This window comes from Heterocephalus glaber, unplaced genomic scaffold (assembly GCF_053883595.1).
Source record: "Heterocephalus glaber isolate CG9 unplaced genomic scaffold, H.glaber_assembly_v1.0 deba00001523, whole genome shotgun sequence".
Classification (NCBI taxonomy): Eukaryota; Metazoa; Chordata; class Mammalia; order Rodentia; family Bathyergidae; genus Heterocephalus; species Heterocephalus glaber.
This window is the reverse complement of record NW_028258327.1, coordinates 1,008,717-1,033,651: the sequence shown is the minus strand read 5'-3', so window position 1 is coordinate 1,033,651 and position 24,935 is coordinate 1,008,717. Positions and strand designations below refer to the sequence as shown.

The following is a 24,935-nucleotide window of genomic DNA, read 5'->3' as shown; positions in this document are numbered from 1 at the left end:
CCCATATATGAAGTCAGTTGGCCTCTGCCCAAGGCTGGATACTGAAGATGTAAGGGCCCAGAAGTGTAGGTTCTGTGTTCAAGGGTAGGAAGGACAGTCACCACAGCACACTGACCCTCGCTGACAGCTGCTGTGTGTACTGCATACTCTGTTGCTGTAAAAGAATACTATGAGCAGGTTGGGGGTGGGGTGGCTTTGGGCCTTGGGATCCTGCTAGTGCTCTGAGGATGGGTGTGAGTTAGTGTTGCAGGTGTTAGGGAGCAGCACACAGTTGGCCCCAGGGAGGAGGTGCTGTGCCCTTCCCGTGGTGCCCTGAGCAGAAGTTGTTTCTTTGAATAAATTCCTAAGAACTATTTGATTGTTTAGAGTTTGCCTCTTGGGTCCGGGGATTTAGCTCAGTGGTTTTGCCGCCTGCTGCGCAAGCACAAGGACCCAAGTTTGATCCCTGGTACCAAAAAATTAATAAATAAGAGTTTGCCTCTATCTCCTAAAATGAAAATTCAGGAGAGTAACAGTCTAGTTATCTGCATTACTTTTTGGTTGTTTGGATGGCAAGTAAGTGGATGTGGGCCTTTTTGTTTACGGGAGCCATCCAGGGCTTCTGGGGACCTGGGCCTTTGCCAGGTTTTCCTGGTTGGCTCTGGAGCTCCCAGCCTCTGAGGGTGAGGACTCCTGTGTAGCCAAGTCCACCCTCCACCTCTGGACATGGGAGTCCAGCTTGGACTTCTAAGTGCACTTTGGTTTCATTCAGCAACTAAAGTCATACAGAAATGCATGTTTTAAATATTGTCCAAATGGTCTCTGCTCAGCATTTAAAGCACACATTGTCTCTATACCTTCTCATGTGCTCCCACTCAACCAGCATATACTAACAAACACACATCCTCACAACCTGTGTCTTTGTCACTTTCTCATCACTGAGACACAATATCCGATAGCCACAACTTAAAGAAGGAGAGGCTTATTTTGGCTCACTGTTTTTAGAGGATTCAGTCCCTAGTTGGCTGGCTCCAAGGCAGGAAAGAAATGGTGGGTCTGGTGGAGGATAGCTGGAAGCAGAGAGAGAAGGAAGGAGTCAGGGAGGGAGAGCTACCCTTCTAGATCATGCCCTCAGTGACCCACCTCTCCCAACCAGACCCCACCAGCTACAATGCTCCATAATCCAGTCATCTTCTCTTTATGCAAAATATATTTAGTCCATACCTAAGAGTTGCCACAGTCTTGACAGTTTCAGTGTTGCTGAAAAGTCCCAAGCCCAAAATCTTCTCTGAAACTCAAAGCAGACTCTTAGCTGTGAGCCCCTGTAAAACTTTTTTAAAAGTTAAACACTTTCAACGTATAAAAGTACAGGATAAACATTCCCATTTCAAAAGGGAAGAATAGGATAAAAAGTGGGACCAAAGCAAGACTGAAACCCAGCAGTGCAAACATAAAATCCTGTAGCTTCATGTCCAGAACCCCTGGGCAAGCTGTGATGAGATATGAATTCCAAATAGCTTGGACAGCGCTGCCCCTGTGACATTGTTGGTTGCAACCCTCATGACTTCTCTCTTGGACTGGCTTTGTGCTCATTCCTTGTGGCTTTCCTCAGATGTTCTGCATTCCTGGCTTCTCCAACTTTCTGGGGTCTCCAACTTCCTGGGGTTCCCACTGCACCTTTGGCTTCACTCTCACAGCTTCATATACTGTTCTCTCAGGCAAACTGCCTGACCTTCCAGGCCTTCTAAAATTTGGGTGGAAGCCTCCTTGACCCTATAACTCTTGCATTCTGCATATCTAAAACCAGCACCATGTCGATGATGCCGAGGTCTATCACCAGCTTGATCAGTAGCTGGGCCCCCTTGAATATTGGCTGCAGCCAGCCCCAAGTGCCTGGATGGCTGAGCACTTTGAACCAAATTCTGGGGAACTAATTCCTTAGGCTGCTGTTCTGAAGCACAGTACTCTGTCTTCTCAAGTGAAAGTTTTATAGCTATAAAGTTTTATACCCTTGAGCTTAAGAAGGGTAGGTTTTTGCTGATTCCTCACATGTCCCAAGCCATTTTTCTTTGTCCTGATGTAAAATACTCGTCTTCTTTTTAATACTCATCTTTACAGCAACCAAGCACTCCTCTGCTCCAACTTCATAGGCCCCAACTTTACAGCAACTTTTTTTCTGGTGAAACTCAAAACTTAAAATCACTCAGCTGTGCCATTTGCTCTTGATTCTCAATGGAGACCTGGCCAAAAGCCCCCAACAGTACCCATGCCACAGCCTGAATGTTAGGCTGCCTTGAAATTTCCTCCACTAGATTAATTAGTCTGCCACCTTCAGTCTCAGTATCCTGCAAAGTTTCAGGATATGAGGGGAATGTAGACAAATTTTCTGTTAGAGGGTATGACATATGGTCTGGAGTCCAACTGCCAGTGGCGTCTTTGTTCCCAACCGAAACCTCCTGAGCCTGGTCTTTACTTTTTCCATTTCTGTCAGCGTTCTGGTCTTCTGAGCTCTGACCAGAATCTCCCATCAAGCTCTGCTCACAGCATTTGAGGGCTTCTCTAGCTGCCAACTTTTCCACAATTCTCCTGTGAACCAATTTCAAAGATTTCTAAACCACATGGTTGGGTAACATCACAGCAATGACCCTACTTCTCTGGTATCAAAACTGTGTTTTAATCATTTTCTTGTCACTGAGACACAATACCTAATACCCACAACTTTAAGGAGCAGAAGTTTATTTTGACTCAGGTTTCAGTCCATGATCAGCAAAGAAGAAACAGCATAGCAGAGGCACAGGGCAGATGAGAAGCTCACCTCATGGTGGCAGGGTGAAGGGAGGAGCCAGGAGGGGAGATGCACTCTTCCAGGTCACGTCTTCAGTGACTGCCTCTTCTGACCAGACAGACCCCACATCCTAACAGCAAGTCAGCTATAATGTCCCTTAATCCGGTCACCTAAAAGCCCCACCTAGGAGCACATGAGGCTCTTGGGGACCATCTAGATATAAACCGTAACACTCTGTCACACCCTCACACATACCCTCACTCATGCCCCCCTCACACATAAACACACATTCCCCTTCACATATACTAGCAAACATCCTCACACACACCCCTTTCACCCTCACACCCCCCGATACACATTCCCCCACACACCTTCTTACATCTTTACACATAGCACACACTCAGATACTCACTTTTTCACTCACATAAATCAACACACACTTCACACACTGTCACCCTCAAGCCTCCCAGTCCGCACACAGCTGCTCCCACTTCGTGGCCTCTGTATGACTCCCTAAGAGTGGTTCTGCTCTCGTGATCTGTCTTCAGATGTGTGTCAAGGGGATTCATGTATTTGTCCCATGAACATCGATCAAGTGCTTGTGCCAGCAGACAGGTACCTCCCTGGTGTGGCATTTATAGTCCACAGAGGAAGACAGGTGACAGCCAAGGAAATGAGTTGCATAAGGGCCCTATGAGAATAAGACAGGCAGATGTGATGACAGCAGAGGCCAGAGGGGTTTGGAGGAGGGGAAGGAGGACCCTGAGAAGATGGGAAGCAGCCTGAGGTGGCAACAGCCTTGGCAAGTAGAGGTGCAGCAGCATCACAGGCCTGAACTGGGAGAGATGGTAAGGGCAGCTGCTCAGAGGTCAGAGTGGGCTCTGCAGGGCACCAGAGTCATAGGGGTTTTGTTCCCTAGTGGGAAAACCCAGGAGGGCTTGGAGCTGGGAGATGAAAGGGATTACATGTTTTTAGACAGTGTGACTGTCCCTCAGAGGTGGGTGGAGGTGGGCTGGTAGGTAGGAGGCTTGGGGGGCACCCATGGGAGGGATGTGACAGCTGAGGTCCTGGTTGTTCCAGGAAGACCAGTGGTGGCCCAAGAAGTCCCTGTTATTGGGATCTTCAGAGCCCTGAACCACAGGTGTTCTGTTCTTGTCACCTGTAGGTCATTGTACCAACAAGGGGGGACGTGATTTAAGGAGAAGCAGCCTCCCTTATGGGAGTCAGTCTGTTCCAGGCATTGATGTTGAAGACAGGAACTAAGGGGGCAGGAGCTGGGAAGGAGAAAACGGTGGGCACTGCTTCCAGATCCCTGGTTCGAAATTGGGGGGTGCTTTACCTCAGATCAACTCACCCAGTCCCAAAGCTGGCAGAGGTCAGGCCCTCCCGGATCTGAGACCAAAGGAACAGAGGCAGGGGGTGGTGAAGGGTGTGTGTGTGTAAATATTAATGAGGTCAGCACACAAGTGGTACAAAGCTAGTTTCACTTCTATTTTTTTACATATTGTCTCCACTCCTCTTTTTTTTAGCATCGTCATCCTTTATTTGAGGTTTGGAGCACAAGTATTACAGGACAACTTTGTAGCAGAACTGTCAGCTCATTACCAGAATTATATCCTTTTCATTGGAGACCAGGGAATGGGTGTGTGGTGGTTGGCATACAGGTCTGGACCCTCAGGGGGAGACACTTTACTCCTTGTGGCCTGTCCTTAGGAGGCCTGGGGACTCGTGTACCCTGACTGTACTAACAGGCATCTCTCACCCTGGGGAGGGTCAGCTAGGTCACCCCCCTCCTCTGTAGGCAGGAAGTCAGACATGCAGGGCTAGGCCAGTACTTGAGATTGGTCACCATGTGTCTGAGTCTGGATCCAAACCCTGACTTCAGTGCTCTGGAGCCTGCTCCACCTGCATTGCTCTTCCTTCCTTGTGCAGGCCTGTGTGGCTGAATGTCACAGGTCTGAACCTGGGTCAGCCAGGAGTGCACCCAGCAGTGGCCCAAGGGCTGATTTGTATGGCAGCGTCTATTTCATCAGCATCCAGGCGATCCCGACATCACTTCTGTGGTGCCTTGGCAGCTTAGCAGGTTGAGCCTGTGTGTACAGGAAGGGGCTCAGAGTAGCGGGGATTCCCTCACCCAGGGCTGGTCAGCAGCTGTTCCTCTTGGGTTCCTTGTCCTCGTTCAGGTGGATGCTAGGTATGTCTCCTCTTTGACCGCCTTGATGGGGATGCTGAGGAAGTTAATCCTTTAAATTCTAGGCTCTTGCCCTGGGACTGCGTATATCCTTAGAATTAATACATGATTTTAAAATTTTTTCTGACTTGATTTCACACTAAGCTATCATCAGATTCTCAAAGGGTTCTGTAACCCAGAGTAGGTTAAGGACAATTGCTCTGAGAGTTTGTTTGAATTCTGTGTTAAAGTATTATATCAGGAGACCTTCCTGACCTTTGTGTGTACATGACTCGGTCCCACCAGATCCTGCTTCCTGCAGTGAGAGGACCCCCACTGAGTGTTGTCTTAGCCCAGTTCCCACTGATGGGAGAGGTCACACTTCACCTGCTAGCTCCTATGACCTGGAAGGGTTTTTGAGGCCTCTGGCCATGGGCTTGATATAGGGAGTCGTGAGGTCTGTGTTATGGGCCCAGTTGTTTATGGTTAGCACCAAAAAGGCTACTGATATGGTTGGGAGGAGGACCAGACTGAGAGTAGAGACACCGGCGTTACCTCCAAGCCCAATGTTCCCTCCCTTGACAGCACCACCGGCAGAATTCTTATCCTTCTATGGCTTGTTGAACTTCTATCTGTACACTTTGGCCTTTGTGTATTCTCCATCGAAGAATGCTCTATATGGTAAGTCACCTCATGTCTGGGTTGCTAGCCAGGTGTCTAAAACAGAAGTCTTTGTTGGTTCAGGACTCACTTACCGGTTTTCTATGGATGCTGGCCGCCATGATTCATGGTGTCTTCTGTTTGGGAAGAGAGGCAAGGCAGTTAAGCCACGAGCCTAGAGTTTGGGTTAGAACACAGCGTATATTGAGCTGTGTTGTGTATTGTAGCACTAGATGAATAACATAATTTTGTTATTGGTCCTGGCACAAGCAGATGCCCATTGGCCACACGAAATAAAGTCTGTGGAATACTAGTTTCCTGACCACTCAAAGGAGAGCCAAAACCTAAAAAACACCCCCCAAAAACCAAAAGGCAGCCCTCACTCTGGGATGGAGGTGGGTGAGAATGGCTGGGACAGATGCAGTATGCTGGTTACGTGGTGCTGAGCTTTCAAGCACCTTCACAAGCTGCATCTCCTAGAGCTTCACAGTGGCCTGATGTAAAAGGAATGACCACTCTCACTTTACAGACAGAGAAACGTAGTGGAGGCTGCTGCAGGCTGGGACAGGTTGGGAGCAGGCAGGGCAGAGCCTTGTGCACAGGGGCCTGTCCCCGCCCCTGCTGCCTGTGTGGACCTAGAAAGTGCAGTTCCCATGCGTAAGCACCTGTGACCACCAGCTGTTTCCTACAGGCCACCCTGTTAATCTGCACAGCTGTCTCGTAGCTGAGAAGATAGACTCCTGAGGTGACTTGTTTAGGTTCACACAGCTATCCCCATAGCTGTGGCAGCCAGCTAGGGTTGGCAGCCAGCTCTTTCAGACCTCTAGCCAGGCCAATAACATAACTTGCTTGAGATGAAAAGGCTTTTGTTGGTTTTCAGAGTCCCAGTTGAAAGACAATCCTGCATTTTCCATGCTCAATGACTCTGATGACGATGTGATTTATGGGTAAGTCACTGTCTCTGTGAAGGCCATTTCATGTGGAGCATTCCCACCTGGCTTTGCATGTCTATGACTATTTCCAAGACATTAGAACGTTACCAGGAGTGTCATCTCATTGCATGGCTGTTTTCATGTTTCAAGCTTAGATTTAGTGGCATCCTTTGCAGAATGCCTGCAGTATGTGCTGACCACAGAAAGAGCAGTTTTCTGGCCGGGTAGGCCCTTGGCATTGAGTGGGAGGAGTGGGCAAGGTCAGGTGGCAACAGAACACTGAGAGGGAAGCAGAATGGCGTGACAGCATGAAGGAAGAGTCACTCAAGACCTGTGAGAGTGGAATGGTGTCAGAGTTCTCTTTTACAACAGGAGTGACTATGAAGAAATGCCGCTGCAGAATGGCCAAGCGATTCGGGCCAAGTACAAGGAGGAGTCGGACAGTGACTGAGTCTGGGCTATGGGAAGGACTTGGGCCAGGTGCCTTCCCTCAGGGACTGTGTCCTGGCCTTCCTCTCTACCTGCTGATGTTCAGACTTTTCTTATAGACAAAAGTTTCCTGCTCCTTATTTGTTTACATATTTTAAAAAGAAAAACCAAACCTGAAGCAAACTTAAAGGTAGGGCCATTTGTTGTCAAGGTGGTCTGTCTAGGTGGAGAAGTTGATAAAAAGTTAAAAAGCCAAATTCTTTTATAGAGATTTCACATGAGAGAGTATGTTTTCAGTGGCAAGGAAAACATTTTAGTAGAAAGAGTTATGTATTATGTTTTCCTTTTTAAAACAATTCACTAATTCCACACCTGTGAACTGCAGTGTCCACCATAGCAGCATTACCCTTCTTTCTTTCTGCCTTTCCTCCCTTCCCCACTGTATTGTTTTGTTTCATATTTTGTTTTCAATACTTTACATTCAAAGAGAAGCCTGCTTCCATTGCTGCCTCTGCTGGGCAGTCCTTGCCTGCAGGTGGTCAGGGGCCTGGATGCCCTAGCATCTAGAATGATGACATTGACTGCATTTGGTGAGCCATGTAAAGGGTGTCAGGAGAATGGTAGTTGGCCAGGCTCCAGCCCTTCACTACCCATGAAGCTGAAGTGATAGTGCCATGGTGATCCAAGGAGGGTAAGATAAGCTGAATGGCACAATTCTGAGATGATATACAAGTTAGCAGGTCTGTGGGCAAGATCTTGTGCCATGGTGCTTCCCAAGGCTCTGCAGGTGTGTACGTACAAGAATAGGAGCATTTCCTGTGGCTGAAGAGGACAGTAGTGGGTGGGCACAGGTGGATTCCCATTCCAGTAAATAGCAGTTTCTGCAACTCCATTGGACACAAAACCTTATAGAGCTTTTCTTTTTTTTTAATAAAAGCTACATGAATGATTAATATTAGAGATTCTTTATTGCCAAAAATGTTTTTCAGTTTTCATATTTGAAAAGTAGATGAAGGTAAAACATTTTAAGTGGCTGTGTGTAGAGGTAACTCATTTGGAAGTCAGTCCTATCCTTGGTGAGTCCTGCGGGGATCAGGTGAGTAGATGTGTTGCTTTGCAGCAGAGATGTCTAAGGCACTGGTGAAGCGCAAGCATCAGAGAAGGGCATGAGAGTGCAGCTCCTTATTGTCAACTCGGGAGTTTCCTCCACTCCTCTTTGGCCATGCACAGTAATGTCTCTGTTAACGCAATATAATGTAGCCATCCTACCTGCTGCCTTCTTGGCGAACACAGAGGCCTAGGTCCTTGAGCTCTGCAGGGAGCAACTATATTCCCTCCATCTATGCACCAACTCAGATTTCCGAGCTGCATGTTAGTCCATTGCAGGTGGTGCCCGGACTCTAGAGATGCTTGGGAGAGCCCATTCGTTATGACTTCCTGTCTTTTTAATGATGAGATACTTTAATATTGATTCCATTTACATTTATTTAAATAAAAAAATCTTGTAAATAGGGCCAGGGATTTAGCTCAGTGGTTCCGTTGCTTGCCTTGCAAGCACAAGGACCCAAGTTCGATCCCTGGTACCAAAAAAACCCAACCAACCAAACAAACAAAAAACAACCTTGTAAATATGAATGTTTGAATGAAAACGGTATAACTGCAAGGGTAATTCAAGTTTACATGATTTTTACATTTGCAATGCTGTGATGACTTTCTGATTCTGTGTACTCAGAGGTATTGAAAAAAACTTTCTCTTACCAAATTTTTACAACTTGTAATAAGACTACTTGTAAATAATTTTATGTATACTGAGGAAGACTGCCTTGTGCTGATTAACAGATTCTATTATGTGATAAAATTGACATGTTTTAATCATTATAAAAGAATCATCAATGATTTGAAATGCTGTTATTTTATCAGTAAATGTAAAGATATTTGAGGCATTTAGCCAGACCTCAGAACTTTTAAAAACTTTGTTTTATAGTGTAATTATAAACTTAAGACCAGTATCCTCATACTTTGATTTTTAATAACATCAATGATATAAAAATGGGCGTATTTTTGTTGGAAGAGGAAAAATTTACAAAGAAAGCACATAAAGAGAGGGATAATTATTTAATCATTCATTTCCAATTTTTCATCTATGACGTGTTATGTATATTATATACTCTATGTAAAAAATTACTTACAGAGCATTTAGCATGTGAATATATTCCATAGGCATAGGTTAAAACACTAAAGTCTGCCAGAAACTTTTGATAGTAACAAGAAAATTGTTTTCTTTGAAGGTATTGTAGTTTTGGAACCTTAAGTTATAAATTCAAAGGGCTGACTTTAGTTCTTTCATGGTAATGGCTTGAATAACATCATCTTTGGGATTCTTTTATATTGGCCCAGTCTAGGGGAACCTGGATGACGAACAGAGCAATTTCATAGTTTCCCTAGGGAGAGCTTCGTTATCCACATGGGTAAGAGGTCTGCTTGATTTATTATTAAATCATTACAGCATGAGGTGGTGGCGTTTTCTCTCAAGCCCCATTTGAAAGGGTACAGAAGACAATATATATAATATATTTAGGTCTTGGAAGGTTATCACTGTACATAACTGCAATAAGAAACCCACCCCACTAGATAGGTTACAAGACAAATGTCACCAGCCTTAGTATTTTATGAACTATTTATTGAAGGCACAGTTATGATAAATAGGTTATAATATGGCCAGTAACATTTCCTGAATTCTTTCAAGGAGAAAGCGGGCATCCATGAAAGGTATAATTAAAAGGGACTTCTCTATGAACATTTAAGACACTAAAGTGTATTTGTGGACTTTGAAGGATTTAGAAACCAATTGCCTTAGAAGATAGATGTTTGGGGGTGGGGGTGAATCTTTTCCCAAGGCCAAAGGAAGTTGCCGTAGTCTGTATATTATCTTGATGTTTTGGATCTACTAGCAAGTGTAATCACATACTATGAAAAAGAAGAATTTTCTGCTGTTAAAAACTGCCTTTTTATACAAAGACTGTAAATATTTGTAAAAAAACAAACAAAAAACCACTCAAAGCTCAGAAGGACAGAACTGTGTACCAACTGTCAGTGGAGCAGTGTCACCTGATCAGTGATTGTAAACAATCAGACAGAAGTCAATAAAGTTTATTTATGACAAACTTGTGATCTGGGAGTGGCTTCATTTGACCATGTCCCTTTCCAGTAAATATTAATAAATATTTAACATGCAATCTTTAATGTTATTCGTTCTTTGTGCATAGAGCTAATTTTGTCTTTCAGACATGAGTGCTTTAGTAAGAGGGCTTTGAAGATGAGGGCAAGGCATTGTTTGAGCAGTATCCTTCTTACCATGTCTGATGCAGCCCATAGGTGAGCCCCAGAGGTTGATGGGAGGCCAGGCTTTGGGGCTCACCTCCCCACTTAATTAGATGTGTGACTGTAAATCAATCACATAAGCTCCAAACACTTTTTCTGATTTTTAAGTAACTGCACAATTGTTGTGAACACAAAGTAACTGTGAAAGCATTTTATAAGCCATGAAGTATTAAAACAATTTGTGACTGCTACTGAAAAATAAAGAACAGGGGGTCTATCCAGGCATGGTAGTGCATACCTCTAATCCCAGCACTCTGGGTGGCTGAGGCAGGAGAATCACAAGTTCAAGCCTAGCCTAGGCAACTTCAAAATAAATTTTAAAAGCAGCTGGAGATGTAGATCAGTGGAAAGGCTATGAGGTTCAATCCTCAGTGCTGAAACAGGATAGAGGAAGAAGGGAAGGAAAAAGAGACATGGGAGCTAAAGTTGTAATATCACAGCTTGGGCCAAGCATGTATGAATTTTGTCTCACACGTGTCCTACCCCTCAACTTCCTGAATGGGTGGGGGTTTAAGAATGAGGGGTATCTGTCACGCCTAGCAGAGAAATCTCATCAGAATCCAGCAGTGCTGTCAAGATTATGGTCCCATGGGTGAAATTAGAAAATCCTCATGCCTAAGCAGATACAACTTTTATTGTTGTTCCACTGAGGCATCTTATTTGTATATATGTCTGTATTACATCCCTAAAAACAATCCTAGGATTTTTCTTTCCTGTTTTTGTCTTGGTGCTGCTTCTTGGTCCATGAGGACAGTGAAAGTCATATAATGAAACAAAACTGACAGGATAGCAGATTATTCTGCTGTTGTCTACATCTCTTGAGTTACACACAGAGGCTGGGACTCACCTATCCACATTGTTTAACCTGCCTGTGAGGTTCACAAAAATCCCCCGAGCTCTGGGATCCCCAGTGATTTCAACTTTGCCAATGGACGTGTGCTTCATTGTGACAGGAAGTAGTAGGTGACCTTGCAGCATGGCCTGCCAAGAATCTGGCCTTGCCCCCTTCCCCACAGTGCTGATCCCAGAGAGTGGCCAGTGTTTGTGTGTGCTCTTACAGCAGCACAGATGGCAGAAAGCTGAATGCAACTTTTCTTTTTCTTTGGTTTTAAAGGTTCTGAATTCTCTAACCGAAGAATTCACTTGTAGAATACTGTGTGGACTATGAAGAAAAATACAAGCTTTAAATTTGAATAATTTATTATTCTAACAAAAGTATAAAGTATGGAAAATTAATGAATCATTTCAGAGAATAGAGTTTTCTGCTTGCAGAATTCAGTTTTTAGCACCTTTGAAAAAGAAATACAGAGTTAAGACAGGTGGCAATACAGGCTCCAGAACTACCCATGGAGACTTACAGTGTGCAGTTCATATACAAAGCAGTCATTTGGTTTATTTCTCTACATTTTGAGAATGCCACAAAACATACAGTGAGGAAAAAGGTGTCACTGAATTCATGGTTGGTAGTTAGAAGATGGAACAGAAATGCTGAGACAAAAGGAGGTCACAGGCTTGATGAGTCAAATGGACAGTCCGAAGGTGCTGACGATGCAGTACATGGTCTTGTTCTCCCATCGCACAGTGCAGCTCCCTGGGGAGAAAGACAGATTGGCACTGAAAATGAGGAAAACAAGGGAACAGGATCCTCTACTTTCTCACACCAAGGCGAGTAGTCAAGAAACCACTTCTTTATGGTGTACAAATGAGGAAGGCTGGGAAGTCTTCATAAAATGGGGGGTAATGCTTATAAAGATACCTGTCAAGTCATGCGACATCAAAGCACCTATTTCATAAAACATTGTTTTTAATATATCTAAGCATAGTCTGAGAAAGTACTTGAAAACATGAAGATGAAACATGACAAGACTTGACAGATGAAAATTATACACACCATCAGTATTGCTGTCCCAGAAGCAGGAACTCGCTGTGTGTAATCCAGCTCCATTCTTTTGCATAATTACACAGGTCACTTAAATTAAAACAAACTTATTAGAAAAATGTTAGCAAGATAAATTTTGTTTTGCCTTCCTTTAACATATGTATTGTCAAATCCATGGTTGACATTCTTAATAAAAACTACAGGGATACTGCTGGAAGATAAAATAGGTAAAACTCTTGAAGAGACAGGCATAGGCAAGGACTTTCTGAACAGAACCCCAGTGGCACAAGAAATAATACTGAGAATCAACAAATTGGATCATAGCAAATTAAAAAGCTTCTGTACCTCAAAGAAAACAACCAACACTGAACAGAAAACCTACAGAATGGGAAGAAATTCTGCCACCTGTACCTCTGACAGAGGACTGACATCAAGAATATATAAAAACTCAAAAAATTTAGACCCCCAAAATAAAAGACTGAATCAAAAAATGGGCAACTGAAATGAATGGACACTTCAGTACAGATGGCCAATAAATAACCTGAAAAAATGTTCAATATTTCTGGCCATTAGAGAAATACAAATTAAAACAGCACTGACATACGAGATTGGCTATCATCAGGAAAACAAATAATAACAAACGCTGGTGAGGCTGCAGGGGAAAAAAACCCTTTTGCATTGTTGGTGGGAATGTAACGTAGTACAACCACTATGGAGATTCCTCAAAACACTAAAACTAGAGGTTCTATTTGACCTAGCTATTCCTCTTCTAAGAATCTTCCCCAAAGAGCTAAAGACATCATATTACAGTGCCATGTACATACCGATGTTTATAGCAGCACAATTTATACTAGCTAAATCTTGGGAGGTGGCCCACATGTCAAGAGATGAATGGATAAAGAAAATGTTATTTATACACAGTGGAGTACTATTCTGCTATAAAGGACAAACTTGAGGCATTTGTAAGTAAATGAACCCACTTCAAGATGTCATGTTACGTGAAATAAATCAGACACAAGTTAAATATTGCATGGTTTCTGTGGTATGAGAAACCCAAAATATAAAGAACAAAAACAAAGGCTAGATAATAGGATGTAGGGAGATCTTTTTCAAATGGGGAAAGGGAACAAGAGATGGAAAGAAGGAAGAGCTAAGGGATTTAAAAAAAAAAAAAGGAAAGAAATGGAAATAGAACTTTGTGGAATGGGAAGGGGAAGAAGAGTTGGGAGGGTCCGGAAGGGATGGGGGGAAGGGGACTAAAAAGAATGAAGATGTGTTGCATCTACTCCCCATGATAAATGTAATTATTATGTACTGCAAACATGTACTAATTTTTTAAAAAGAAAAAAGAAAATCATAGGAGTAGACTGCTTTGTCCCACTCTACTGACAAATTACCTATTTCTCTTTCTTTACCACTTCCTTGTTCTAAAAAGAAATCATTTCACCATTTCAGTTGTACCAGCAGTCAAACAGGTCAAGTATATGGCAATACATGCCACACAAGTGACCTGTTCCTGGGAGAAACTTTCTTTGACGTCAGGCACTAAATTGCCAGGTTAGCTCTTTCTTTCTGGCACCAGACACACCTCTAATCAATGTTTTAACAAACCAGCACTAAAATCCACAAGAAAGAAAAATCGATTACCGATGTATTTAAATGGTTTTCCCAGCTTGGTGAGTTGGCTTAGAGTTTGCTCTACTACATTGGTGGTCCACTGATTGACTTTGCTGTGCTGGTAAGCGTTACCGCCGATGGCACTTTCGATGGCCTGGAAAACAAAGCACAGGGGTCACAGGTGGAGAAAGAACCGAACATCTGGCGGTTAGTGCCTGAAAAGGGCCAGCCTGGGAGCTGCCGAAATAAAACTTACATAAGATGCACATTTATTTTTAGCCTCCAGGATTATTCCTTTGCAAATATATAGCCTTTGTTTAACAGTGTTATATTGCATTTAAACAAGAATTACATTGGCTGCAAGATCCACTGTTAAACAGTGTCAGATGAATTTAAATTTTGATCTGATTGAATTTAATGTTCACTGCTGCTATTGATATCTGGACATAAGCAAGTTTTTTCCTTACTAAGGCTAGGAAATGATTTGTCTATTTCTTAAAAGTATATTAGATGTTTTTATCTAATACTAATTAATATATATTAATACAGAGGGGGAAGCTGCTCAACAGTGATACATGTTTAAGAAACACTGCCACATCACCTCATGTTTCCTCGTAGGTTGGCAATGTGTACTTTTCAGTTGTACTTGCTGCCTGGTAACCAAGTGAAAGCTAATACAAAAAATAAGTGAGGCAGAACCAGATTCCTAACAAACCAACTCTTCTTGGTTCTAGTTTAAATCATACACCTTCCTGCTCCTCACCTGTTCAAACAAAACATCATACTTTAAAAAACAGTAAAAAGTAAACTTACAGACCTTGCAAAGCAACAAAAAAATCATGTCTGATGTTGAATAATGCATAGAGTAGACGAGAAAATCATTTAGCTTTTGGATATTTTTCACAGAAATAGGTTGTGGTTCTTTATCACTCAATAAGTCAATCCCAAATTACATAGGGAATCTCAAGTGATACCCTGAAAGTCACATCATCTAATGACTTTGAGCTGATGGCTTCAATATCTATGCTCACTCATACCTGGGCAGGGAAGCTGAGTAGGCATACTTTCTGGGTTCATTTGTGCCCTGGAAATTCCAAGCTCTCTGCACCCCTAGAGCAATCTGCTTCCTTTTACTCCCTCACACACTCCAAGGATGCCCACCACAAGGCTTCTGCACATGCTGTCCACAACCTAGAAGCACTGTTTCCTTTTTTTGCCATGTTCATTCTAAATAGGCTCAAACTCCCCTTTTAAATGCTCTCACTGCACCATGTTCTGTGACACCACACAGCAGGTTCCAGCGCATAGCTCCTAGGGCAAGTATCTAAGTCTGCCCTCCTCTCCTGGACTGTAAACTCCAGGTCAGTCCATGGCATGCTCCCTCCAGAGGTATTTTCTGAATGAATGAATGAATGAACAAATACCCCTTCTGTCTCTCAGCCTCCTCCTCATCCCTGGGAGGTACTGTGACCCATAATAACAATGGATAATTTAGGAATGTAAAAAGATCTGCATCACCATGTCTTGACTAACTGGAAGTCGTTAATTTTTTTTTTTTTGTACTCTTCTTCATTAAACACTGGAAACATTTGTATGGGATGAGTCTTCTCTGCTAAAAGCTTTATAGAATCTAGCTTTGGTAATGGTCAATAATAGTGTCACATAAAATTTCTATCTGATTTAACATATGTTGTTAACATGTTTCTAGGACCAATCTTACCTAGTCATGAAGTAAAATGGTTATTTGAAATAGCAAAACACATAGGCTCAATAATTGTTGAAATACAAAACAGTATTCATATAGTATTTTCAAACTCATCTAAGCCATCAAAGAAGTAGGCATTTCTCCTCTTACCTCTTTTACAATGTTGCTTACTTCATCAACAACAAAAGCAGTCTGTAAGGAAGAAAATTAGGTTAAGTTTGATTTATTTTAAAAAGCTGTTTCCAGTGCACTGATAAATGCAAATTTAGATAAGAACATCACTTAGAAATTAATATTTTAGAAACCACCTATTAGGCTATTCACTTTACTGAGGAATGTACTACAAGGAGACTCTGAAACATTAAGTTGGCCCCCTGAGCACCAAAGAGCTCTAGGGTCAAGCTGCAGTAGGACTAGAATGTGTATGTAATACAAAACATTTTTGTTTTGTTTAAATCATGCTACAGTCTAAGACTTTACTTTAAACTAGCATTCAATCTCCCCTTCCATTTCAACTGTTAGGATTATTAATCAGTACAGATGTTTAATGAATTACTCAACTTATAGAAATTAATTGAAGCAGCTTAGGGATCTACTGTAAAGATTGTAATTCTCTTTCCTGATGTAAATCGATCAGGGGGCATAAAACTTGAGGTTTTTTTCTTTTTTATAAGCCACCATTAGTCACAAAATTTACAATGATTATTCCTGGGGGTTTAGCTCAGTGGCACCTCACCTGCCTTGCAAGCACAAGGTCCTGGGTTCGATCCCCAGTACCAAAAAAAAAATTTTACAATGATTAAACTATTCCTGGATGACAATAGCTTGGTATTGGGAATTGAAACCATGCTAGGCAAGGGCTCTACCACTAGCTATATCCCCAGCCCTTTTAAAATGTTATTTTGGGACAGGGTGTCATTAAGTTTCCAAGGCTGGCCTTGAACTTGGCAATCTTTCTGTCTCAGCCTCTCCAGTAGCTGGGATTACAGGCATGTGGCATCATGCCTGGCTCAGAAATTTTTTCTTAATGCTGTCCTACTTGAAGACTGACTAGCAGCTGACAAGGGAAGTTGGTTGCCAGTAGCAGTCTACTGCCCAAAGCAGAGTTTGCTTTCTTTCCTTTTTACATATGGTAGAATTAAATAGGTAAAGGTCGTCCTGAAAATAACATCAGTCAGGCACTTGCCAATGTGTTTCCTTATAGGAGAACAAGTTACTGCTGAGTCCTGAACTGTTCTTAGCTTTGCAGGGTTGCCCCTGGGGTCCTGCTGGAATAAAGGCAGGAAGCTCTACTTTGGGTAAGGAGTTTTCCTCTATGCCTGGCTGCTGGCCACTGTGGGCTCTATCCTCTTCTAGGGGATTCCTTTTCTTTTCAGGAGGAGCAAGGACTGGCTGTCCATCTTAACTCACTATACTCACAAGAAGCCATACTTGGAAACAAAACCAAATCACCAAGTTAATGACAATGTACAATATCTTAGTATATAATTTCTAGACTCTTCCAAGTGATTAGAGTAATCCTAAACCATAAAGGAAAGTCCCTGTATAACCTTCCACCTGGTTAAAGTATGAAAAGGGTAGAGGGATATTTCAGTGGGAAATAAAGCAGACTGAAAACACTGGACAGTTTCGACTTCTACAAGAAAGCTGAGTGAGTTGAGAGTAGAATCCCCATGAAGTCTGAGTATATGCAGAAAAGGCTTAGGTGAGAGGTTGGTAGGAGGCAAACCTAGCAGAAGCCAGATGTGGCCTCTTCCTCCCAGGGTTTCCATCTTGTGTAAAACACTCTGTGCAGCCCCTTCATTTTACATATAGGTCATTTCTATCTGGAATGATGAATCACTTTGCTATCTCGCTCATGAAAGTCTGAATTAGATTGCAGTAGAAAAGGCTTTCTCTTCCAAGGCCATTTCCTTTTTTAAAAGTTTTACTCGATGTTAATATACACAAGTCATTTTCCAATCTTAGTTAACAGTTTATGGGGGACTGCTAATTCCTTTGATAGCTGCCCCTGAACCAAGGCTTGTCATACTCAGTTGCTATGAGTATTCAAACACTGGTGATACTGCTATAGAAACTGTGTTAGGGAATCAGATGAAAACTGAAACTCTGGAGTCCTTAAATCTAATTTTTTCCCTCAAAACATTCCTCGTTGAAACAGTTTTTTAAAATGGTAACTATTAAACCTTACAGAATTGATCTATAGTTTTTATTTCTGACCAGCTGCACAGTGCATAGCTCTATTTGAATTTCAACAAAGATTACTCAGAAAAAAAAAGGAGGAACTCTTCTAACCAGCCGTGTCCATCAGTTCTGTTCCCTGAATGCTTGTTAGCCTGAAGGAAAAGCCATTTTAACAGCGCTCCATTACAAGAAGCATCTTCTGCTTATTTCTTCTGGGGCAATAACATTTTTTTTCTTCCCACGAGGATTAGCAATCTTATGAACATCGCAAACTCAAGCTAAAATAAAATGTACTTATTCATAGTGGGCTGGGTGGAAGTGGGCGCGGCACTCAAGGACAAGGTGCGGAACGGAAGACAAAGGCAGGTTCTGCTATTTGCACGTCTGCATTGGGCATAGAGCCTGGACATCAGACCCGCTACAAAACAGACTGGGAGGTAGTCTCGTACGCCCACATCGCGCATGCAAACCGTTCCGGACTGCATTAAGCGCAGGCTCCAGTCTGCCAGTCCCGGGACGTGGGGCACCACGGGGGCCGGGTCTGGGTTCCACTCCCCGAGATAAAGGGCGGAGTGATGTCATCCTCCCGACAGACGCTGCGGGCAGCGCAGCCGGGTCACGGGCGAGGTTCCTCGGTGCCGAGAGCCCAGGCGCGCTCTTCGCCCCGTTCCGGGCAGGGGTGGAGGCCCGACCCCGCGCCCTCCGGGCTGGGAACGGAGACGGAGGCCGGGAAGGGTGCAGGGGTCCCGGGCTCCGGGGCTCCTTGCCCCCTGACTGGGGACGCTGCGGCCGGCGCGCTGTGCAAGGAAGGCAACCAGGGGTCCCTCAACAGGCCTGCGCCCGCGCGTCCTGAGGTCTCGGCCTCCACCCCCCAGTTGCCCGCCGAGCGGTTACCTCCTCGGAACTCTGGTAGTCTTCCATCTTTGCTCCAGCGCGTCGCCTCTGCCGCCCAGAGTAGAGCGGACTGAGCAGGCGCGCTCAGGCCCCGCCCACGCCCCGGGCACGCCCACTCTGTCACGCCTTCACCCATCCTAGGTCCCCGCCCCTCGGAGAGCTCCAGCCTCGGCGACCTGGGGCGGGGCCCCGAGGTGCACCCCAGTCCTCCGGGAGGTGGTGGTTTCCTTTCGCCGTCAGGGTAGCCTGGCGACCCTCTAAACTGCAGGCACTCATACTAAGCAAAAGTCCAAACTCCAGTTGTGGGAGGGAAGTGTCATCCTGGCCCCTCCCTCCAGCTCGTAGTGTGTGGAGCAATTGGAACTTTCTCGGGCTCGGACAGCTAGTGACCAATTGCAAAGTGAAGGTAAGGTACAGTGTGAAATATTGATTAGGGTCCCCTTGGCTACCCAGGATTAGGATACATACTTTAGCTATCTGAACGAAACTTTAAAGAAGTAATTTTCCGTACGCAGTAAATGAAAAATTTTCCTTTGAGCACCTTGTAAAAATTTTTCGTAGGTTGGGTGGGAGGTCTTGTAAAGTGCAGCACACTCCCTGGCTTCCTTAACCAGAGTGAGCCAAACCTAGATACAGACTTGTATCCAGGGGTCTTTGGGGGAAATGAGCAATTACACTGCGCCCTGGAGGCTCCTCCCCATGAGGGGCTGGGGGCATGTGCGCCTGTTTGCATGTATGCTGAGTTTGGAATCTACTTTTTCTATGCACTTGAATTTAGGGCTGGGGAAGCTCAGTGGTTTTGTTGCCTGCTGCGCAAGTGCAAGGACCCGAGTTCGATCCCCAGTACCAAAACAAAAACAAAATCAAAAACGAAGTTGGGCTGTCTGTCACTCCTTACCCTTCCAAAGCTGCACTGCTGGAACCTGCTGCACTTCCCCCGGGGAAGAGCGGATGGTAAGGATCCCAGGGACTTGGCAGACTAAGCTTCGAACTCCACATTCAGTCCATCAGCAGCCTTTGTTCCTACACTATAGCCTCCTGGCCCTAGCTCAAGGTTGGTATCTCTCAATTAGATTTGATGACAACTGATCCACGGTTTTACTGGGGTTCTTCCGAGGGAACTTCTGTCCCGTTCTGCCTTGCCCTGAGTCAGTAATCCCAACATTAGTAGTCTACAGACTTGCTCCTGGTGGTCTTCAGATAATTAACTTTAACAGGTTAAACAGCTCAACATTTCCTCTGCAGAGAACCCCTTTCTGACCTCTCCATCTAAGGCCGGCGCCCTTCTTATTTTCTGCTCCTGCCTCTTGTGCCTTTCATTCCTAGCATTCCTCTCACTGTAGAAGGATGTATTTATGGTGACCTCTGTGTGTGTGTGTGTGGTGTCTCTCCATCTAGACTCAATTCTTTGCAGGCAGACTTCATTTTACTTCCTCATGTATCCCTTCTTCTGACATTGTGCCTGGCCCACAATGGGCACTCAGTTAAAATTTATTGAATGAATGAATGAATGATTTTCCCAGGGGCGTTAGCTCTGTCCCAGACCCAAATGGAGAACAGGGAGTGGAATGCCTCCTTGTGGGACACAGGGCTGCCAGAGGAGGGGAGAGTAGACCCAGATCTTGTGTCCTGAACATGTGGGCAGGCTGGTTGTGCTCCCACCCCTAGTCTCCTGCTCCTCAGATTCTGAACTTTAGGTTCTTTTCTTATTACCTGACTTCAACTCGCCAGTGTTGCAGTCTTGCGCCTCTGTCTACATAGGGTTCTAGTTCTAACATTGCTTTGTCTTCTTGCCATTCCTAACTATCCCTGAGGCCCTCTTTCAGGTGACCTGGTTCCAGGCCCTCAGTCCCACTGCGATCCTGAGCAAACAAAGGCCTTTTAACTCCGTCCTAAATTTCTTCTGCTACTTTGTTGTGAACTTTGAGTTTGCCTACCTAAGTTTCTTGGAATTAGGTGAAAAACAAAGTCAATAGGTCCTGAGTGACCACCTGCAATTGAAGAGTGTGACTGTTGGGACATCTTTTTTATTTCCTTCACAGTCTTTTAGAAACTTTCCAGTTCAAATAAATTTCCTACATGGCTGCTGTAATCATACATTATGAATGCATAGGTCTTTAATAATATTATAAATAAAGATCACCAGCAGCACATAAATTAGCAGAAAACATGTAAATGTACCTTTTAAAAATTTTTACATAACTTCATAACGGACATTGGGTACCACTCTCCAATTTTAAGAGGACATTCAAAGGACATTCCCACTTACCAGTCCAATTATTTAAAAACAGGATGACCAAAAATTGCATTTTTCCTTTAATTTTTTTAGGTGTGCAAGAGATTAAGTTCATTTTATTTTATTTTATTAAATTTTATTTTATTTTGTCCCTTCCCCCACCTCAAGCCCCATCTGCTCCCTATGTACAAAAGCTTTGCTTCCATTTTTTCTTCTATTTTCACTTTTTTCTTGTCCCTTCCTTCCTTTCTCCCTCCCTCCTCCTTTGTTCCCCTTCCCATTTGAATTTTCCATTAATTTTTATAAGATAATGTAACAGGAAATATAAAAATACAATTTTATCAAATGTATTCAATACAAGAATGGACTGGTTGAATTGACATCCCCCGAGTGATGCTTGGGATAGTCAGTTTGTGAACAAATGCGCTGCCCGAGTGACGCTTAGGGTAAACTGGTTAAATGATCATGGTATTGGTATTTTTTTAATCTCCCCATAAATGGATGAGTTGGTGTGTTTATCTTCTGAACTATTTGTTCTCTTACTCAACACACATACATCAAAACGTTCCCTTTGTGGCAGGCTCTGAGCTGTGGTTGGCACGGCACAGTTGACTAAGACATGGAATTTATGGAATATTTTAAAACTGATTTTTATTAATAGGAGGGTTTGAATTCCCTAGGCTTATGGGATGTTGTCACACACATCACATAATATGAAAATACAGAGATGTGGTATCACATTCTACTCGATTGATGTACAGGCTGTAGGGCTGAGGAATTTAAACCTATGTGGCATTTAGCAATGCATAGTGACTGTTTCCAGCACCTCCATCTTCTAAGAATGGCTGTCCCTCAGGAGCACTGCAGCATAAACACATTGACTCGCTCTGCTAGAAGTCTCTGGTATTCCATTACACTTTAGAATAATGCTTAGTTTCTAGGTAGCAGGTCTGTGGAGTGAGGCGGATTGATTTCCAATTTAGGGGTTAGTCTCAGATTGGCAAGTGTTGTGTGCAGTCACGTTTCTTCCTTGAGTTAAGTCTCTTAAATACCAACTCTGGGCCTGGGGAGTCATTCTATGGTAGAGCACTTGCCTAGCATTTGCAAGGCCTGGGGTTTGATCCTCAGCACCAAAAGACGTCAAAACACCTCTGTTGAAATAGGGACTGGAAATGATGATAGCTTTGTTTAGTAAATGTACCTGAATAGTCATAGTGATCAACAAATTGTCAACAAGTAACATGCATGATACTTCAGTACTATTCTGCTGTTGATGATTTGCAGCCCCTCACAACCAAAATCCTATGGATTTTGCTGGGTTCCTCCCTTTTCCTGTGGCTAGGAGTGCATCCCTGAGATATTCTGTGGAATTGTGCTAAGTTGAGGAAGAGGAAAAGGAGGGGAAGAGCAATGTCAAAACACTCAAGCCTGAAAAATTTAATAGAATGGGAAAGAAAATAAACTTCTGGCTGACCCATCTAAAGTGAGAATCCTGTGCTGAGAAATTGCAGGCTGAGGAGATTAGCTAAGAACTGCCCCTGTTTGGGTCTGGTATGCAGGAGGCACTGGTACAGCTGTGCTGAAATGCTTCTGTACCAACTGTTGTTCTGGCTGCCCTCTGGGGTCATCAAGGGAAAGGGTTTGTGACCTGAGTACTGGCTAAGCAGTGCTCTGGAGTGGCATGTGCCACCTCTGTACACATGATGTCAACCAGAGCCAGGCGTTGGCCACACCTGAGTTAATAGAATCGAGACACTGAAGGCAAGGGGCAATGCCACCTGCCACGCACTGCAGGCTGAAGCTTTCCCTGTGATTCCACCATGCTTTCATCTTGGTGGTTCCCATCTGAGCCACCAGCCCAGCTGCCTTGCCTTTTCAGTGCTAACCAGCATAACCCCCAGCCCTCTGCCAGCCCTTGGTCCCCTTACTTTACTTTCAGATGTAATCGTATGTGTTCAATTTCAGCACCCAGGTACATTCTTTCCTTGCCAGTTCCTTGACCTGTAGCCCAAAGCCTTAGACCATTGTTCTCCAAACTTCTTTAACTATGCCCCTGTAGCAGGAATAACTTTTGAACATGTATCCTAAAGGTATGTTTATTTTTAAATGATACAGTCAACTGTAAATATATTTTTTATAAATCCATTTATTTAACATTAGTAAAGTTAAATTTTAGCTTTTGAAAGATAAATGAGAAGTTCTAACATGCTCTTAGTATTGTCTGTATTATGGTTTGAATTATGTCCCCTCCATAATTCATATGTTTGAGTCAGGTAAGGTTGTGCACACCTGTAATCTCAGCACTCACAGGAGGATTGCTGTGAGTTCAAGGCCAGCCTGGGCTACATAGTGAGTTCAAAGCCAGCCTGAACTACATAGCAAGACCCTGTCTCAAAAAACAAACAAACAAAAAATCATATGTTCACACCACAGAATGTGACTTTATTTGAAGATAGGGTTTTTAATGAAAGGACTTTGTAAAACTAAGTCATATGCTTGAGCCTTAAACCAATATGGTCTGTGTCCTTTTTTTTTTTGATACTGAGGATTGAACTTGGGACCTTGTACCTGCAAGGCAGGCGGCAGAACCACTGAGCTAAAACCCCGGCCCTGGTCTGTGTCCCTTTAAGGAGAGTTTAGGACATAAATGACCTATGAAGACACGGAAAAGGATAACCATCTTCAAGTCAAGGAGTGAGACTTCCAGAACAGATATATATCCAATCTGTCCACTTTTAGTCCCCAGAATCGTGAGAAAATAAATTTTTGTTTAAGCTGCCCATTCTGTGGCATTTGTTACAGCAGCCTGAGCAAATCTCTGTTCCCACTTTGGAAATGGTGATTCTCATCCCAAAAGCATTTTCTTCCAAATATCCCTAAATGGATTGACTCAGCATCTCATGTTATAAACCAGTTTTTCTACTATGAAATAAATAAGCAGTTACTGCTTATTGAAGATTTACTTGGGCAGAGGATCCTCAACAGTGATCAATGTAGGTACCCAACAGATGCACAATGAGGGTGAATGAATGGAATGAGCCTAAGCTATAAGGGAAGCCTGTGACCTTCACCAGGAAATGGGGGCAGGCTGAGTGATTCAATTAAGGTCACTCACATCTGTCTCACTCCAAAGCTCACCGGCTTAATATAGTTTTCCTTTCTGACATTCTGACCCTCAGAAGCTCCCTGCATCCTCCTGCACACCACTGCTCCTCACCCAATGAAATTCTCCATCTCAGCTCACCATCCTCAGGCACAGGACAATGAGACTTCAGAGTTGAAGAGCTAAAGGGATGACCAAAGTGAACCTGAGGTGCAGATGAAGAAACTAAGGCCCAGAAGGGGTCGTAAGATTTAGTGTGGCCTTCCAGAGCACCATTAGCTGACTGAGCAAAAATCACACATCTTAATTAGAATTCACACTAGTTCACCTGCAGGAGCAAGATGGAGACCCCCAAAAGGACCCATTAAATGAAAGGGGAAAAAAGCTCTCAGAATGTGGGGATATCTGATTTGTATCCTTTTAAGAAGAGGAGTTTAGGACATGGATGACCTGTGAAGATATCTATGTTTTACATAGATATAGATAGATATCTGGCAGAGGACTTATATCCTGAATATATAAAGAACTTCTACAAATCAATGAGAAAGGCAGATGACTCAATTAAAAAACAGATGAAATACTTGAACAATCTTATGCAAAAATAAATATCTAAATAGCCTATAAACATATAAAGTGATACATTGCTTACCTACATGGAAATGCACATTAAAACCATAATGTGAGACTACTACATACCCACTAAATAGATAAGAAAAGAAAGACAGATAATATTAAGTGTTGATGACGACGTGGAGTCACTGGAACCTGTTACTGGTAGGAGTGCAAATTAGGATAACCGCTATGGAAAACTGCTTGGCAGCATCTAATGTGGAACATATTCCTCTGACCTGGAAATTCTACTCTTAGACACATAAACAACAGGAATGTGACAAATTTTCATTGAAGAAACTATATAAAAATATATGTAACAATGTTATTCATAGTAAACAAAATTATAAATAACACAAATATCTATAAATA

The 24,935-nt window shown here is 43.3% G+C and overlaps 3 protein-coding genes across 12 annotated transcripts in view; 2 read left to right on the top strand and 1 right to left on the bottom strand.

Moving 5' to 3' along the window:
• The window catches only part of Tmem181 (transmembrane protein 181), a 75,879-nt gene extending 65,760 nt beyond the window's left edge, over window positions 1-10,119 (top strand). For all 4 annotated transcript variants that reach the window (XM_004874552.4, XM_004874553.4, XM_087187907.1 and 1 more), the window contains 4 exons: window positions 4,294-4,376; window positions 5,526-5,615; window positions 6,475-6,541; window positions 6,899-10,119. In XM_004874552.4, coding sequence (XP_004874609.1) covers window positions 4,294-4,376; window positions 5,526-5,615; window positions 6,475-6,541; window positions 6,899-6,977 — 319 coding nt within the window. In that variant the 3' untranslated portion in view covers window positions 6,978-10,119. The remainder of the gene's footprint in view (window positions 1-4,293; window positions 4,377-5,525; window positions 5,616-6,474; window positions 6,542-6,898) is intronic.
• Window positions 10,120-11,518: 1,399 nt separating this feature from the next.
• Dynlt1 (dynein light chain Tctex-type 1) lies at window positions 11,519-18,733 on the bottom strand. The gene is made up of 5 exons (XM_004874551.3): window positions 18,616-18,733; window positions 15,688-15,729; window positions 13,863-13,986; window positions 12,228-12,305; window positions 11,519-11,927 (listed from the first exon to the last, which is right to left on the bottom strand). The coding sequence occupies exons 1-5, from the start codon at window positions 18,640-18,642 to the stop codon at window positions 11,857-11,859; spliced, it is 342 nt and encodes a 113-aa protein (XP_004874608.1). The 5' UTR covers window positions 18,643-18,733; the 3' UTR covers window positions 11,519-11,856.
• An 86-nt stretch (window positions 18,734-18,819) lies between these two features.
• Window positions 18,820-24,935, top strand: part of Sytl3 (synaptotagmin like 3) — a 95,248-nt gene continuing 89,132 nt past the window's right edge. For all 7 annotated transcript variants that reach the window (XM_021251976.2, XM_004874547.4, XM_087187903.1 and 4 more), the window contains exon 1: window positions 18,820-19,021. The gene's annotated coding sequence lies outside the window, so the exon portion shown is untranslated. The remainder of the gene's footprint in view (window positions 19,022-24,935) is intronic.